Below are 15,947 nucleotides of genomic sequence, written 5' to 3' on the forward strand. Positions count from 1 at the left end.
TGCATCAACAATTTTCAACATAGCCCCAATATAACGATACTTCCCTATTTTCGGTACTTTGAGGATTTTACTTAAAATGTTTAACCGAACGTAGGTCCATGTTTTTGTATAGCCCCAAAACAAACCTCCCGATTTTCCGTACCTTAGCTTTATTTTTTGGACGAACTTTCTGTAATTTGAAATTCAAAAGTCAACAAAAATTCTGCAACAAAAATTGTTCATTTAAGTTCATATTTTCGTATAGTCCAGATACCTCCGAACTAGCTGTTAATGACATTTGAAGTTCCCACGTTATGTACCGATTTTCGATATTTTGAGGATTCTAGCTAAATTTTTTAACCGAATTAGGAGTTATTTGACATTAAAGGCCTCATCAAAAACTGTCAACATAGGCCCATGTTTTATTATAACCCCTATATAACAGTACCTCCCAATTTCTAGCCCACCAAAAATTGTCAACAGTTAGATATAGGCACCATAAAAAAGGGCCTCCCGAATGAAGCATTTTATGTACATTATCTGACATTTTAACGTACTCACTTAAAGTTGGGGACAGGAATGAATATTTTATGGTGGAGGGTATGAAAAGTTCGGCCCGGCCGAACTTAATGCTTTTTTACTTGTTTTCCTTTACATGTTTAAGGGTTAAAAGGCAATTTGTGAAAATTATTTCCTCGTTTACCAACACTGGACTCAACAACACATATTTCATTTAGGCGCCATCTATATAAACCTTCTAACAATTAGCTATGTAAGAAAGAGAACTGAGAAACGTAGCAAAACAGCTGTTTACAATCTTTTGACATTTCTGAAATGTCAAAACAATTCTGAAATGTCAAAACAATTCTGAAGTGTCACAAAAAATACCAAAAATAGAATCATTTTGTTGAAAAGAATTGGAAAATAGAAAACGCACACACAACGAAGTGATACAGATTAAATAAATTATTTCTAAATATAATTAAACAAAAATAAACAATTTGTTGCTTAATCACAACAACAATTGTCCAAACATCTTCAATAAATGGCCACGAAGGAATTTGCCACATGGCTAAATAAAAAACTACGGGAATTGAATACAGATGAAAATGTATTTGGTAGCTATATAACAGGTATTTTGGAAGATGATGATAGTCTGGATGAGAAAAAGGAAGCTTTGGAGGGTATTTTAAGTGAAATATTGGTAAGAAAGTGGAATATTGTTAAAAAAAAGCAATTATAATGTGGTCTCTTCATTTAGACTGATAACATAGCAGAGCTAATCGATACAATCCTGGACAAATGGAAAGCTTGCACAAATGCCCAAGATGAGGAGAAAAACAAAGCACCGAAAATAGATGTTGATGAACAACTGGTTAAGCTGCTGGAATCAACAAAAGTTCAAGCTGTTGTTAAGGAGAGACAATACACTGAAGAAGAGAAAAGAATACGTGAACAAATATTGGCACAATATTCACAGGTAAGACGATATAAAAAACAGGTTAAAAACTATGATAGCGTTCTTCTAAGAAAGGTTGATAACAAATGTTTTACCTAAATTAGCCGATAAGCAGTTGCATATTAGGAAAATCCATCGTTTTTCGAAATATAGGTTTTCACATTTTCGTAAGTGCTCTTGATTTCATCTAATTTTTTAGAAGACAATATAGCATAACCGGTGTTCAGAGGCAAAAGTTATACATTCCTGGCTGTAGGTCTGCCAACTTCAAAGACTTCTGAAGTAAGATAAGCTTATCTTTCCTTTGTTCACACCTCAGAAAAATTTGAACGTTTTTCCACAAGTTGCGTTTTTTTGTACTTATTTCGACGATGCTATTAAAAATTTACAATTTAAAAGATAATTTGTTTACGAGATTTGCGCCGGTACATTGGAGAAAGTCTTCCATCCCCGGCCGATGGCCTGCTATTTAGAGAAAGATTTACAATTTAAATGAAAATTTTGTTCCCGTAACCGACACTTGTACCTGTCCACTGGATAGAGTATTAAAAAAGCAGCCAAAGTCCGCCTGTGTTGAAAAACATATTTTGAAGACAATTGTGGGTATTTATGGAACTCTTAAGAACCATATCTAGGGAAGTATACATTTCCCACAAGAAAATAATATATCGCTCATGCTATAAATTTTTATTTAATTGTTGTCGAGGTCTTAGCGTTCTAAACCACTCCCACTCTATCAAACTTCTGAACTGGAAGGCATTACAATTCATGAAGAAAAAAAATCTTCGATTGTATATGTGTGTGAAATTAAGAAGGATACTAGGAAAACCACAGACACTAGGCTGACTTGATAGTAAAAAGGCTTCAAAAATGCTTCACAACTTCAAATTTGCAATAAGTTGGAGTAGTTTATTTGCCTCATGACAATTTTTCTGATTTTGAGCTTGAGATCTCTGATTGTTTAGTGGGCTATTCTGATTATGTAATAATGGGCGATTTCAATAATAATCTTTTTGACATCGATACGTCAACAATTGTTCGAAATGCTTGTTTGATTCGCTTTTAGATTTCTTTCTTGTTAGTAACCCCGAGGCTGTTTTGGCATCTGATCAATTTATATGTCCTGGCATATCTGACTACTCTTTTATTTTTGTATCTTTTAATAGAATAGTAAACTCCGCTCAGGAATATGTTGGTTATGGTGCAGTAAACCAGGACATACTATATGATAATATTTCTTCTGTCGATTTTTCTGCACTATATAATTTTCTTGATGTCGATATGCTATGGAGTAGTTTTGAATCTTGTATTAGTGAGATTCACAGTATTTTTCCTGTTAAAAGGATACCTAAATTTCGACGGAATAATGACTGGTAAAAATCAAGGGTGATTGATTATTTCAACTCCATGTGTGATATTGCTTTTTGGGAGTATGCGAGAAACAAAAGTAGTGCAAATTGGAAAATTTTTTGTAAGGCCCTCAACAAGGCAAAATCAGTTGTCCGTAAGGAAAAAGAAAAGCTCATTCCATGCTATTTGATGGAGCAAGAAGTAGTAAAGAATTTTGGAGATTACTGAAGTCTAATGGCGTAGCTGCTGATAAATGTTATGATTGCGATGTGAGCCCTGATGAACTTAATGGTATCTTCATTGGTAAACAAATTAATATTAACTCGACTTTTCAATATAACCCTCATCCGGACTATGGTTTATTCTCATTTCGTTGAATTGACTCTTTAGAAATGCATAAAGCTTTTATGTCTATTAAGTCTAATGCGGCTGGCCTTGATGGTTTATCATTGAAGTTTTGGAAGCGTATTTATACTGCGATCTCGGGGCATTTGCTTCATTTTATTAATGCCATTCTAACGACTTCAACTTTCCTAAGGGCATGGAAAGTATCTAAGATTGTTCCTATTGTAAAGAAGGGAGCTGTTCATGACCTTAACAATTTTCGACCTATCTCTATATTGCCAGTTTCTCCAAAATTGTGGAATACTGTTTCAAATTTCAGATATCTGCCTTCTTGGATACTAATTCTTCCCTTCACGATGCACAATGTGGCTTTCGTAAAAATAGATTTTCAGCGTCTCTCCTGCTTGGTTTAACGGACCGTGTACGGGCCAATTTCGGAGGTCCGAAACTCTCTGTCTTGGTTGCTCTTGATCTGGAGAAAGCTTTTGACCGTGTCGATCATGCGTTATTGCTATCCAAGCTCAGGGATTTGTATCGTTTGCGTATGCGGACGATATAAATTTGCTTTTTGTTGGTGAGGTCAAATATTTATCAGTTCTTCAGTCAAAGATTGATTTGGTAATGGCTGTGTTGAACACTTGGATGTCAGATAACGAGTAACGGATGCCTGCTTTTTAGAGAAAGATTTACAATTTAAATGAAAATGTACCCGATGTCCAAAGGATAATGTCATAAAAAAGCGGCCAAAGTCCGCATATGTTGAAAATATTTATTAGTTTGAAGGTAATTATGGGTATTTGCGGAACTCTTAAGATCCATATCTCGGGAAGTATATATTTCCCAGAAAAAAAGTATATCGCTGGATTCAGTACTGAGTACTGTAATCAGGCTGAGGTAAAAGTAGTACGACATTAATATATGGAAGCAATGGTTTTGGACCTCAAATATGTTTGGACGAACTTACTATCAGTGTCGATTTAGCCTATCCATCTGTCTGCCTGGTACGAGCGATAACTCTCGAACGAATTAAGCGATTCGTTCTGAACTTTTCGTCTAGTAGTATTTTGTACAAACATAGATCAAGTTCGAAGATGGGCCATATCGATCCATTGAGAAGGTGTGCACTAAGACTCTCGAAAAGCAATTCGATCAAAACTTTGTACGTCATGATATTTTTCCAGGCTTATATCAGTTTGGTGGTATATTAACTATATTGGTTCACTCCTTCGGGCATCTCACGCACTAAATTTGCCGGATATTTTGAACATTTTTGCATCGAATTCTCACAGCATCTATTACGGCAGCACAATTTTATTCGGGACAAGACCGCCCTTGTTGAGATCATGGCACATTAGCCCTAAAATTGCCTGTCGGCACCAAGCAGCTTACGAATTAAGTATCCGAATTGGCCTAAACTTTGCACATCATACTATTTCTTCTAAACGTACATCAAATTCCAAGAAGGTCTATTATGTTAGACAACACTTTCATACCTTCTTGACAAAAGTGCAAATGTTTCTGTTTCTTAAGTCTACTTTTTGCTTTACCATATATTCCTTGTGTTCCTGTTTATATTGATTTTCGTAAGAAAGTCCAGGATTCCTGACAAAATGACCCAAATGCTCTAAAAGTCCTTCAATGACCAACTAAAAGTGTTGTTTGAAACGACAACTATCGAAATTGGTCCAAATTTTGAACATTGTAAGATTTTTCTCAAATTTAAAACTTCAAACATTTTCTGTACCCCCGGATTTTCGTTACCGATTTTCGGTATTTTCCAGATTTTATTCGCATTATCCTATCGATACACTATAGGTAATTTGGACAGGTTCTTAGGCAAAAAGTCGATTTTTGCACTTGTAATAACGCGAGATTTGAAGAACATGTCAAATTATAGGGATATACAATTTGTTTTCAAAAATGTTCAAAATTCGCGGTATAATTCGAAGTCAAAGTCAAAATTTCGAAGGCAATAATCAAATACATTGATATGATATCACCGTCCGACAATTTTCAAAAAATTTTGTTACACTTGAACCGGACTATATACGTTTGAAAGTATAGGAAAAATGGAGTATAATGGTATTTTTAATTTTTCGTTTTCTCATCGTTTGGACCTTTTAGAGGTCAAACAAATTTTTCAAAAAAATATTTAAAATACTTGTACTCGTCGTACGATGCTGGTAACGATGCTTTTAACGTGAAATTTCTGAAAACAAATGCAAACTAAATCAAGATAGAGTCATTATTATTACAATGTAAACTTTTTTAAAGGCCAATGGCCACTCTTTAATTCCCAACTCAAAAGGTTGAATTTATCATACATATAACAACAATATCCCACTCCTATCAAAAAAGTGGCATTAACTATCGGCAAAATTATTTCAGATTCTTGATTTTTTAACTGTAACAAAAATAACAGGAAGCAGTCAAATAAAGTGAATTGATAAACTGAAGCATAATCAGGAAACTTGCATTTTTTGTACACACTGTTTATGAAGATGTAGGTGTGTCTCAAAGAATCGGATTTTGTCGGGTATAATTTTTGCATAATTCTATTCGAAAGGGATGTCTGTTTCATGTACCAGCGAAAGCGAAATTCGTGAGTAATGTATAACATGCTATTGCTTCAATCAACATAACGGTACTTTATGTATAAACATTTTGTGTATAAATTTTTGTTCACAAAAAGGAAGTCTATTGGTCACTCTTTAATTCCCAATTCAAAAGTTTTAATATTTTTAATAAATTGTTTAAATTCAGTTTCTTGAACATGTGGTCCTTTTTTATATAAATTTCAATATAAGCTTCCTACAAAAAAATGTCTATGTTTGAGAAGCTATAACTTTATAGTAACACTATATGTCGATCTTTCACGATTGTCCTATTTGAAGTATTCTGAATACAATATAACCAAAAAATTATAAAAAGTCGACAACACATTTATCAATTTTTGTCCACTGAGGCAACATTGTGTGTCGTGGTCAACATTTTTGTTAATTATATCTGTAATACGTTCTAACTAGGGATCAGGATTCTACCTAGGGATCATAATGTTTATAAAGATCTCCTCGCGAATCAATATATTAACCATATCAACATGTAAAACTCTTTTGGCGGACCCATGTTTTAGTTCATTATAACCTTTTTGTTTTGACCGCGTTCATTGTGTTGGAATGAATAAAATAGGTAGGAATATCCGCAGTTCGTTAAAACCGTGTTTGTCTGTAATATTCTTATTAAAGCTTACATGTAAACATTATATATTAAAATTTTTGAAACAGTGCTTAAATTCGTCGCCGCTATCCGCTTTTGCTTAAAATCGGGCCTGTAAATCCTAACAAATTATAAGAAATTCCACTCGCGGGGTGACAATTGTTGTTCGGTATAATCGTGGTCATTTTAAGAAGTTGAATGTGTGAACAAATATTAAGAAAAAATCTTTGGGAACAAAAAAACTTTGTTCCTTATAAGCTTAGTTTCTTATAACCGATTTTCACTAGATTCGAATTCTACTGTGTAATTCTTCGTTTTAGCTTAGTTTTGCATATAAAGCACTAGCCGACCCGGTCCGCGTTGCTGGCCCTTGTTTTATGTTACCTTTTATTAAATCATCAATTATATTTTTCTTGCATAGGAAATTAGTGACTATAAATAAAAAATCTTTAGAAATGTTGTTGCCGATATGCAGTTTTAACACACCGCCAAAAACTGATGACTTGAGGGATACATTTATTTCATCTGCTGCAATAGTATAACTGGAAGTGTTTGTCTGAAATATAAACGTGATTTGCTTCTTAAATCCTTCAAGAATCGATCTAAAGCTTCTAGGAAATTTTTTGTGCCATCGTACATTCGTTTCAGATGATAACTTCTATTTAATATTGCATGTGTGCCGTTCATTCAGATGAATGTTCAGTGATGAAACTATATCTATCGATATGTTGCCTTCTAATTTAATCATGCCATCCCAGTACATCATCTGAAAATTACATGGAAATCGGTTTAGTATTTTTGGAGATATAAAATATTTAAAAAAAGTGGTCATGGTCGTGTGTCTTAACCCCAAAATAAGTGCCTCTGGACACAACCACCACTGTCTATCGAATTAATTTTAAAACTCCGCTCCGCCGAAATTCCACAAAATATATCGTTTGTTTTAATCAGGGGATATGAATGCAGCCTTTTTCACCAGGATTATCCCAGTACATTCTCTGAAATTTTTATGAAAATCGGCTCAGTAGTTTCAAAGATATAACATTTTAAAAAAGTGGTCGGGCCCAAAATGAGTACCTAGGGTCGGAGATATAACAACTACTGCTCAACTATTGTTCGTTAGTTTGGCTAAAATAGCGTTTTTAAAAAAATAGGGCATTGGGAAGGTACCCCGCCCCCTCCGAAATTCAACAAAATATATAGCCTATTTTCACCACAAGTCTTCCCTGTACGTTCTCTAAAATTTATTTAAAAAAGAGGGCGTGCTAAAATTGCGTTTTTAAAAAATAGGGCATACGGGAAGTTATTCCTCCCACTCCAAAATTAAACAAAATATATAGCCTATTTTCACCACGGGTGATATCTGTACGTTCTCTGAAATTTTCAGAATATCGGTTCAGCCGTTTTAGAGTCTATATGGAACATACAAACAAACATTGCCTTTTATATACTCGTATAAGATTAAAAATGTATAAAAAGCCCATAAGTCCACCGCTATTAATTTGTGCGATGTGACTAAAATTTGATTTCGATGGGGGTATTAAATATTCGAGCAGAGGTTCAGGTTCACGTTTTGATATAGCCCCCATAAAACTGTAACTCCCGATTTTCGCTATTTTGAAGATTCTAGCCCCATTATCCAACCTTAATAGCTATAATTTGGTAATAAGACGGCTTATGGTTATAAAAAAATATTTTTTCAGAACACCCGATTTTCAAAATGTTAAAATATCTGAAATTTGTTATATACAATTTGATACAAAAGTTTATATTATTTCTAGGATTGTCTATATAAATTTTTTCCTTCTGGAAGTCGAGATATATGGAGATTGAAAAGTTCGTATATATCACCTCATCTTGGTGAACTTTTGGTTTCAACTTACGGGTTTTTGACTCCAATGTTTAAAAATGCGCCTCTTTGGATTTCTGTCATATCCATTTTTTCGCGATTGTTCTCCTATCAACCTCATCGTTTCAAACACTAGTTGGCTGACTCTGGGACCACCAGGGTTGGTGCGGAGAAAGTTAGGTCTCTCCATTGTGATTACTGCGGCCAAATACATATACCTCGAAAATGCTTCCCAGCAAGCGTAGCCTCTTAGCCATGGAATGGAATTCTTGCCAGTTGGCTTTCTTAAAGTTGACAATAGTTCGGCGATCAAAGGCAATGAATAAAGTCGGGAGGTCGACTGTATGTGGAACGCGGATGTGGTATCATCTAAGCATTCCAATGCACTATTGTTGTAGTTTATTGAAATATGGACGACTTCCTCTCAAATTAAAAAAAAAAAAAAAAACAAAAATTAAAAAAAAACCTTGTTCTCAGGTCAATCCGGTCATCGAACTATACACAGTATTCTGCTTTTGTTATTGTAGAAACGTCTTGGTTTGTTTTTTTTTCTTGATGTCGAATATCAATATCGAACATCTTGGATTTATCTGTAAATATTTACAGAAATGTTTGCTGTCCAATCCAGTTAGAGCGAGAGATTCAGGTGCGAGATCTGTTGGGTTAGCAGACAAAAAGCGAATAGGATTAATGTTCGATGATTGACCACCCTTTAGGTTATGTGGTTAGGTTAAAGAAAGCGTAGCTGTCGAAGTAAACAGCTAGTAGTTATAGAAAAATATACATTTTGGAAAAGAGAATGTATAACAGACATTTTAAAAAGACATTGGAGAGTTAAAGCGTTAAGAGAGTTTGCCATGTTTTATGGTGCAGTAGTTCATTCTCTCTGCAGCCATTTCAGAACCTTGGCATGGAGAAACTGACTTGCAGTCTCCGGGTCGTGAGAACTGCACAGTGACATAATAAAAGCTCGATTGCCTCTGTTTCTTCTTCATCTTCACATAACCTGCAGTTGTCAGCAATATCATCTCTTTTCCCTTTTCACAGTGGTGGCCCTTACAAGGAAAGGTATGACAAGAATACTTTTGGATAATATATCGAACAGAAATATTTACCAGATTGAACAGAAGAATCAAAATACAAACATAATAATTAGACATCGGATTTTTTTCATATTTTTGAAAATTGTAATGCAAATAATTCTTTTATTAAACAATAGAAGCTGGAGCTTTGTACGTATTATTGATTATTTTCAATATGACATCGAACTTCTATCATTGGAACGATATTCTATATAATTACGTAGTCACTATTGGTTGAAAGTTAAAAAAAAATGCAAAAATCCGATGTCTAATAATAAACACTGTTACAATAACAACAACGAAAGGCTGATAGCGTATAGTTCAGGCCTTCCATATTCCTCTCGATAAAACCTATGACCGCATTCAGTGCAGTTACCACAGATTTGATGTAGGCATGTTGGGTCGCGCTTTTAACAGTATTTGAAAGCCTGGTCCTAATTCCAAGGTCCAGCCGCCTTTATAAGGTTTTGAATACATCGCTTTGGTGATGTACGTCTCTGTGACGTACATAGAACCGAAATGAGTGATAAATTTTTTTCCAGATATGGGATCAATATCTCCGATGCATTATCGGACCATACTTAACAAATACATCTGAAAAATCACGTTTAAGAAGGGAGAGATGGCTATTTAGATACCCAGATATAATAAATCGGAGTTGAGACAAAACTTATATGCACATTTTTAATGTCATCTGGTTTAACTAAATCTTGATATCGTCACGCCTACTGCCAATAGATGTGTTTGTAGATCAAGGTGAATAGATAGGACCGAAGTCGAAATTGCTAATTCGAATTCCACTTTACGTCTTACTTCGATACCAAGAAAAAATTCGCTTTCTATGCTAAAAGAGGAAATAAGAACACAAATCTTTATCCATTTTCTAATACCATCGATGACAAAGAATCCTTACATGCCTAATAATAATGAACTTCTGGTGGAGGAATTGTACTATTCGAAATTGCGAAATAGCAATATGGTGACCTCCATACCAAAGTCCCCAGTGAAGAAAATTAATTTCGTTGGTCTTAAATCATACCTCCTATCCCTATTTAAAAGTCGTTTTAAGTCAACTTGACAAAATTGACATACAATTAAAAATTATTGAACACTACTTGCAGGATACCCTTATACATTGTTTCTTATTTAGTATAAACGTTTTCTATTTATTTCTTCTCCATAGACTGAAGTCTCCGATGATGACTATGAACCTGCTCAATCCGATGAAGAGGGCGATAAACATGGCGGCGGAGGTGGTGGCGGCGGCTTAACTGGCATCGAACGCAATACAAATGCCCAGGATGTACAAAATCTCATCAAAGAGAAACGTGAACAATCCCGGCTAGAGGCAGCGGCAAAGAAACAAAAAGATAAAGAAGATCGTGAAAAACAAAAACAAATGCGTGAAGAGAAAAAGGAGAAAAGAAAAACTGTTAAAGGTGAACGTAGACGGTAGCATGTGGGCGCATAAGGTATTTGAAACAACGCTTCTTTTATACCAACTCTATTCTCCATTCACATTTGGTAGATTGTATTAAGAATTTATGTAAAACAAGAAAAGAAAAAACAATTATGATAAAAACTAAACTCTTTCTTCAAGAAACAAAAAAAAAAAACTAATATTTTTAATAAATTATTGATGTGTTACATTAAGTGAAGCAATATGCAAGAACTATAAGCATGCATTCAACTGAAACACGAAGTGGAAAGGAAAGCAATCATTTTTTGAACTCAATAAATTGTTACTAAAACTACCAATGATACCAATAATCCGTCATGAGTGTTATGATGTCCTTGTTATGACTGGACATTGCATCATCTATGACGTGTAAAGTGAGATTTGTTATTCCTGTCAGCGTTGGAACACTATTTGCCCGTTAACGTAAGTTTGTCGCCTTAAATTTTATAGTTAAATTCCTGGACATCTGAGGACGAGAGGGCAAGTAGAAGTTCTGCTGCTGCTGCTTTGCAGTGATGCTAATTTATTTGCACAAAGCAAATTGCTCATCGGAAGACCGAGGGGAGAACTTCAACTGAAGTTATTATTTTAAATATTTTCCAAAAAGGCTAAAATAGCTCTCAGAGAGCCTTCAAATCTAACTTTCTGAAAGTCATCACCGACTTCTTTTTTAAGTCCTCTTTTCTCCTCCGACTCTAGCACAAAGGACTTATAACCTCCGAGTGGAAAGACTACGAAAGTATAGTGACGTGACCTCAAAACTATGATGCAATTTATTACTTGGTGCAGTTTATTCCACCAACTTTTTATTCACGTTCTGCTGTGTGTCCAAACTGGATCTTTAGCTTAATTGCTATATATCAAAATCAGCGAACGGCTAATGCGCAGGAATTATGTAAACAATAAATTTCCTATATTTTACTCGCTCCATTTTCGTATTTCCAACACATTTGGTTCACTATGAATCCAGTGGGGTGACGGGGTTTCTTTGAATAAAACAAAAAAAAAAAAAAAAAAAAAAAAACGAATCCAACATCCAATGCTAACTTTAGACTTAAATATTTAAGACCTAAATTAATTTCAAGAATAAGTAATTAAAAATCAATAATTTATTTCAACAGTTAGATTTTATTGTTTTATGTTACACATTTCTTGGCATAATTATGACAGCGTTTGGTGCAGCAAACATCATGGGAATAACATTTACTACCATTGGCTAGGCATTGTGGTAAAACTTCATTATCGGTAACTGGCGCTAACGGTGATATCTCCTCTACAAGTTCTAGTTCACTTGACAATGGATCTTCTTTCTCCTCAATGAGAGGTTGTGCCTGGCTGTATTGCTGGAAACTGCAAACTAGCAAGGCAATCAAAGCGAAAATGTAGAAAAATTTCATAATGGTTGCTGGTTGATACTTTTAAAGTTGTTAACTCTTTGACAATTGCAAACTCAATGTTGTTGCAAATATATTTTTGCCAGCTATTTAAATAGTAAAAGCCATGACAGATATTTGCAGACAATCATAACAACCTCTGCAATAGGCAGTAAATAGGCTATTTTCCCTCCCTCAACTCAGCTTGTTTGTCGGTGTCGTTTTTGAGATAAGAAATGTATGTCAGATACATAAATATTAAACAAAAATAATTATGGAAATGTATTTTACTAACCCAGAATGAATTGTCAACTGTTGATATAGGGTTAAAGACTTTTGATGACATTGATTGTTTGCAAAGGCCTTGGAATGTTTCTTTTTAATGTTGGCTAATGGGAGTTTAAGTGGGAATCTTTGAGACGTATCTAAAAGAGTTCAAATTTGTTGTAAATAATCAGAAAAAGCATTTGAATAATATGCGAATTTATAGTATTAAAACACATTTGACTGTATTTTTTTAAAGTTTGATAAATTTCCAAATCTCATGGTCACTAAAAATCCTGTGCCTTTTGTTTATAAGACAATGGGACCAAGGGAGGGTGTTCGACCGTTTCGTTTTCTTCCTCGACTTCACAGTACCCAATATTGTTATCCTTTCATTTCCCTTGCTGGTCATAGATTTTGTGCGACAGTGCCCAGTGATGACCCCTACAACAATTTTGATCTCTGACTTTGTAAGTGAGAGTAGAGCGCTGTTCTGCGTTCTGAGATTACCGACCAAATTGACTTCGATACCTTGCATCTAGGTTCGCCATGTCAGATTTTTGCGGCTTTTTAAGGAAGAAGCAGTCTTATACTTACTGAAATTATCCTTATAAAATTCCCAATGTTTAGTCCTTCTGAATTTCTTACACACCCTCGTGCTAACCTTCCTGGGTTTGCTAGTTTTAGGTCACACTACACTAACTGAGCTCTCCAACAGGATATGTTAATGGATAAGAGATCTCATAGCAACCTGAGAACACTAGTGAGGTTATTCATCTGCTTATCAATTTCCCTAGCTGTGTGAATTTTATGGATTTGACCCAGCCGTTGTGAAGCTAATGAGTTGAATTTCTTCTAGGTGGTTCTTCTATGGTTACTATGAGGCGGTTGCTTTTTACATTCATACGAAACTTGAAAATGTAATCGTCCTGTGGTCTGAGAAGGAACACTCTCCGATACCTTTCAGTTTATTTTAGACGCATCCTCCGATGCGTTATTTTCGATCCACAATAAATATTCTCATTTTAAATTCCATTAGCAAACATTAAGCGAAAACATTCCAAGGCTTTTGCAAATAACCAATGTCATCAAAAGTCTTTAACCATATATCAACAGTTGACAATTTATTCTGGGTTAATAAAATACAATTCCATAATTATTTTTAATATTTATATTTATATATTTATTTTAATATTTATATACATATTTATCTCAGAACGACACCGACAAACCAGCTCAACTGAGGTACAGAATGTTGGAAGAAAATACCCAATTTATATATAAATAGTTGGCAAAAATGTAACTGCAGCAACAGTGAGCTTGCAATCGTAAAAGAGTTAACAACTTTAAAAGCACCAATCGATCATCATGAAATTTTTCTACATTTTCGCTTTGATTGCCTTGATAATTTGCAGTTTCCAGCAATTTAGTCAGGCACAACCTCTCATTGAAGAGAAAGAAGATCCTTTGCCAATAGAATTAGCACTTGTGGAGGAAAAATCGCCCATACTATCAGTTACCGACAATGAAGTTCTACCCGAATGCCTAGCCAATGGTAACAAATGTTATTCCCACGATGTTTGCTGTACCAAACGCTGCCATTTTTATGCTAAGAAATGTGTGACATAAAATAAAATCTTCATATTGTAGAAATAAATTGTTGATTTTAAATTAATTTTTTATTAATTCAAATTTTAAATTAATTCAAATATTGAAGTATTATAGTTGGAAAAGGGGATTTGTTTTTTTAACTATGTTCAAAGTAACCCCGCAAATCCCCAAGGGACTGATAGTGGAGTTGGGTAATGACCAAAGGTGGTGAGAATACGTAAAATCTTAGAATCCATATAATCTGTTTCTCATGGGTATACAAACTTTTATTAACAAGTAAAAAAGTATCTGTTGGCTTTGCCGACAGAGATATACCCTCAGCCTGTATATATTGAAACAATTTTTCCCAAAAAAACGTATGTATTTAGGAGTTTTTAAATATTTTGAAGAGCAAAAGATTTGCGGAGGAAATACTTAAAGGAATGGATCGACATTGACCATGTTTGCTCAAGAAGTATGGACTTGCCCCTGAAAAAATTTTACTGTCGTAATTGCTTCAACAAAAATTAAAGTGATTCGATAGCAGGTCTTAAAGTGAACTTATCCGAAATTTTGTGTGAGAGTTACCGGATGGATTTTACAAATATAGTCCATATTTAAACCTGATCTATATCTGGTAGATATATTAGGATGTGTAAAGTATGGACCAATTCGGCCACTCCCTTCAAGAGTTACCGTATGAACAAATTTTCCGAACAAGTTTGAACTTTTGGGGGAAGGTACCTGAAGGAGTGGACCTGTATGGCTTATCTTCAAACTTAGACTATGTTTGGGAAAAATTTTACTAAGGCCATATATTGGACCGAATCGGCAGATCCGTTCTAGAGTTATCTTGCGCTCCAACCACCTCACAGGGTGTCATAGGTGGTTTTTGCAACTTTCAGGTTATTTTCTCAGGAAGTATGGACTTGTCCCTAATGAAACTTGTACCGTCGTATGGAAAGTTGTGGACCGGTATTGTCCCATGAAACTAAGTTTGGATGTAATAAGACGAAGATCCAATGTTGGACCAAATTGGTTGAACAGTTCGAGAGTTATCGTGCTTTCCGACCGCCACATATAATGACATAGGGGTTTTTTTTAATCCTTTCGGGCTGTTTTCCCAAGAAATATGGAAAACTTTTACCGCCGTATTGGAGGTAGCGAATGCAAATCACTTCAACAAAAATCAAAGTGATTCGAGAGCAGGTCCTAAAGTGAACTTATCCGTAATTTTGTGTGAGAGGTACCAGAAGGAGGTGACAAATGTTGTCCATATTCGAACCTAATCTATATCTGGCAGATATATTAGGATGTGCAAAGTATGGATTACATCGGTCACTCCCTTCAAGAGTTATCGTGCGCACAAGTTTTCCGAACTTTTTTGAACTTTTGTGGGGGAGGTACCTGAAGGAGTGGACCGATATGGCATATCTTCGAATTTAAACTATGTTTTGACAAACCATTATGAAGGCCAAATGTTGGACCGAAACGGCAGATACCTTCGAGAATTATCTTACGCTCCAACCACTACACACGGTGTCATAGGGGCTTTTTGCATCTTTCAGGCTATTTTCTCAGGAAGTATGGACTTGCCCCTGATGAAATTTGTACCGTCGTAAGGAGGGAAGTGAATACAAGTTGTTGCAACAAAAATCGAAGCGATTCGAGAGCAGGTCCTATTCTGAACTTATCCGAAATTTTGTATGGGAGGTACCCGAAGGCGTGGAACGATGGAGTCCATATTAGAACTTCATCTAAGTTTGGTAGAAATGTCACGATGTGCAAACTTTGGACCAAATCGGTTACTCCCTTCATGAGTTATCGTGCGCACAAATTTTTCGACCATTTTCGAACTTTTGTGGAGGAGGTACCGGAAGGAGTGGATCGATATAACCCATCTTCGAACTTAAACTTAGTTTGGACGAAATATTGTGAAAGCCAAATTATGGACCAAATCGGTTCATCCGTTCGAGAGTTA

General features: G+C 35.1%; 2 protein-coding genes across 2 annotated transcripts in view; one reads left to right on the plus strand and one right to left on the minus strand.

The window, feature by feature from the left end:
* The window catches only part of LOC141394003 (uncharacterized), a 698,389-nt gene that overhangs the window by 384,856 nt on the left and 297,586 nt on the right, over positions 1 to 15,947 (minus strand). The window lies entirely within an intron of this gene.
* On the plus strand, positions 826 to 10,955 carry LOC141392799 (coiled-coil domain-containing protein 43). Its single transcript, XM_073965763.1, has 3 exons — positions 826 to 1,183; positions 1,241 to 1,459; positions 10,464 to 10,955. The coding sequence occupies exons 1-3, from the start codon at positions 1,025 to 1,027 to the stop codon at positions 10,734 to 10,736; spliced, it is 651 nt and encodes a 216-aa protein (XP_073821864.1). The 5' UTR covers positions 826 to 1,024; the 3' UTR covers positions 10,737 to 10,955.

This window comes from Musca autumnalis, unplaced genomic scaffold (assembly GCF_047663935.1).
Source record: "Musca autumnalis isolate F117 unplaced genomic scaffold, ASM4766393v1 scaffold_2, whole genome shotgun sequence".
Classification (NCBI taxonomy): domain Eukaryota; kingdom Metazoa; phylum Arthropoda; class Insecta; order Diptera; family Muscidae; genus Musca; species Musca autumnalis.

Excerpts from the sequence above, each read along its gene's own strand:
- LOC141392799 (XM_073965763.1), top strand. The coding sequence starts at position 1,025 with ATGGCCACGAAGGAATTTGCCACATGGCTAAATAAAAAACTACGGGAA. Across the intron at positions 1,184-1,240 it reads GTATTTTAAGTGAAATATTG|ACTGATAACATAGCAGAGCT; the intron begins GTAAGAAAGTGG and ends CTCTTCATTTAG. Across the intron at positions 1,460-10,463 it reads TATTGGCACAATATTCACAG|ACTGAAGTCTCCGATGATGA; the intron begins GTAAGACGATAT and ends TCTTCTCCATAG.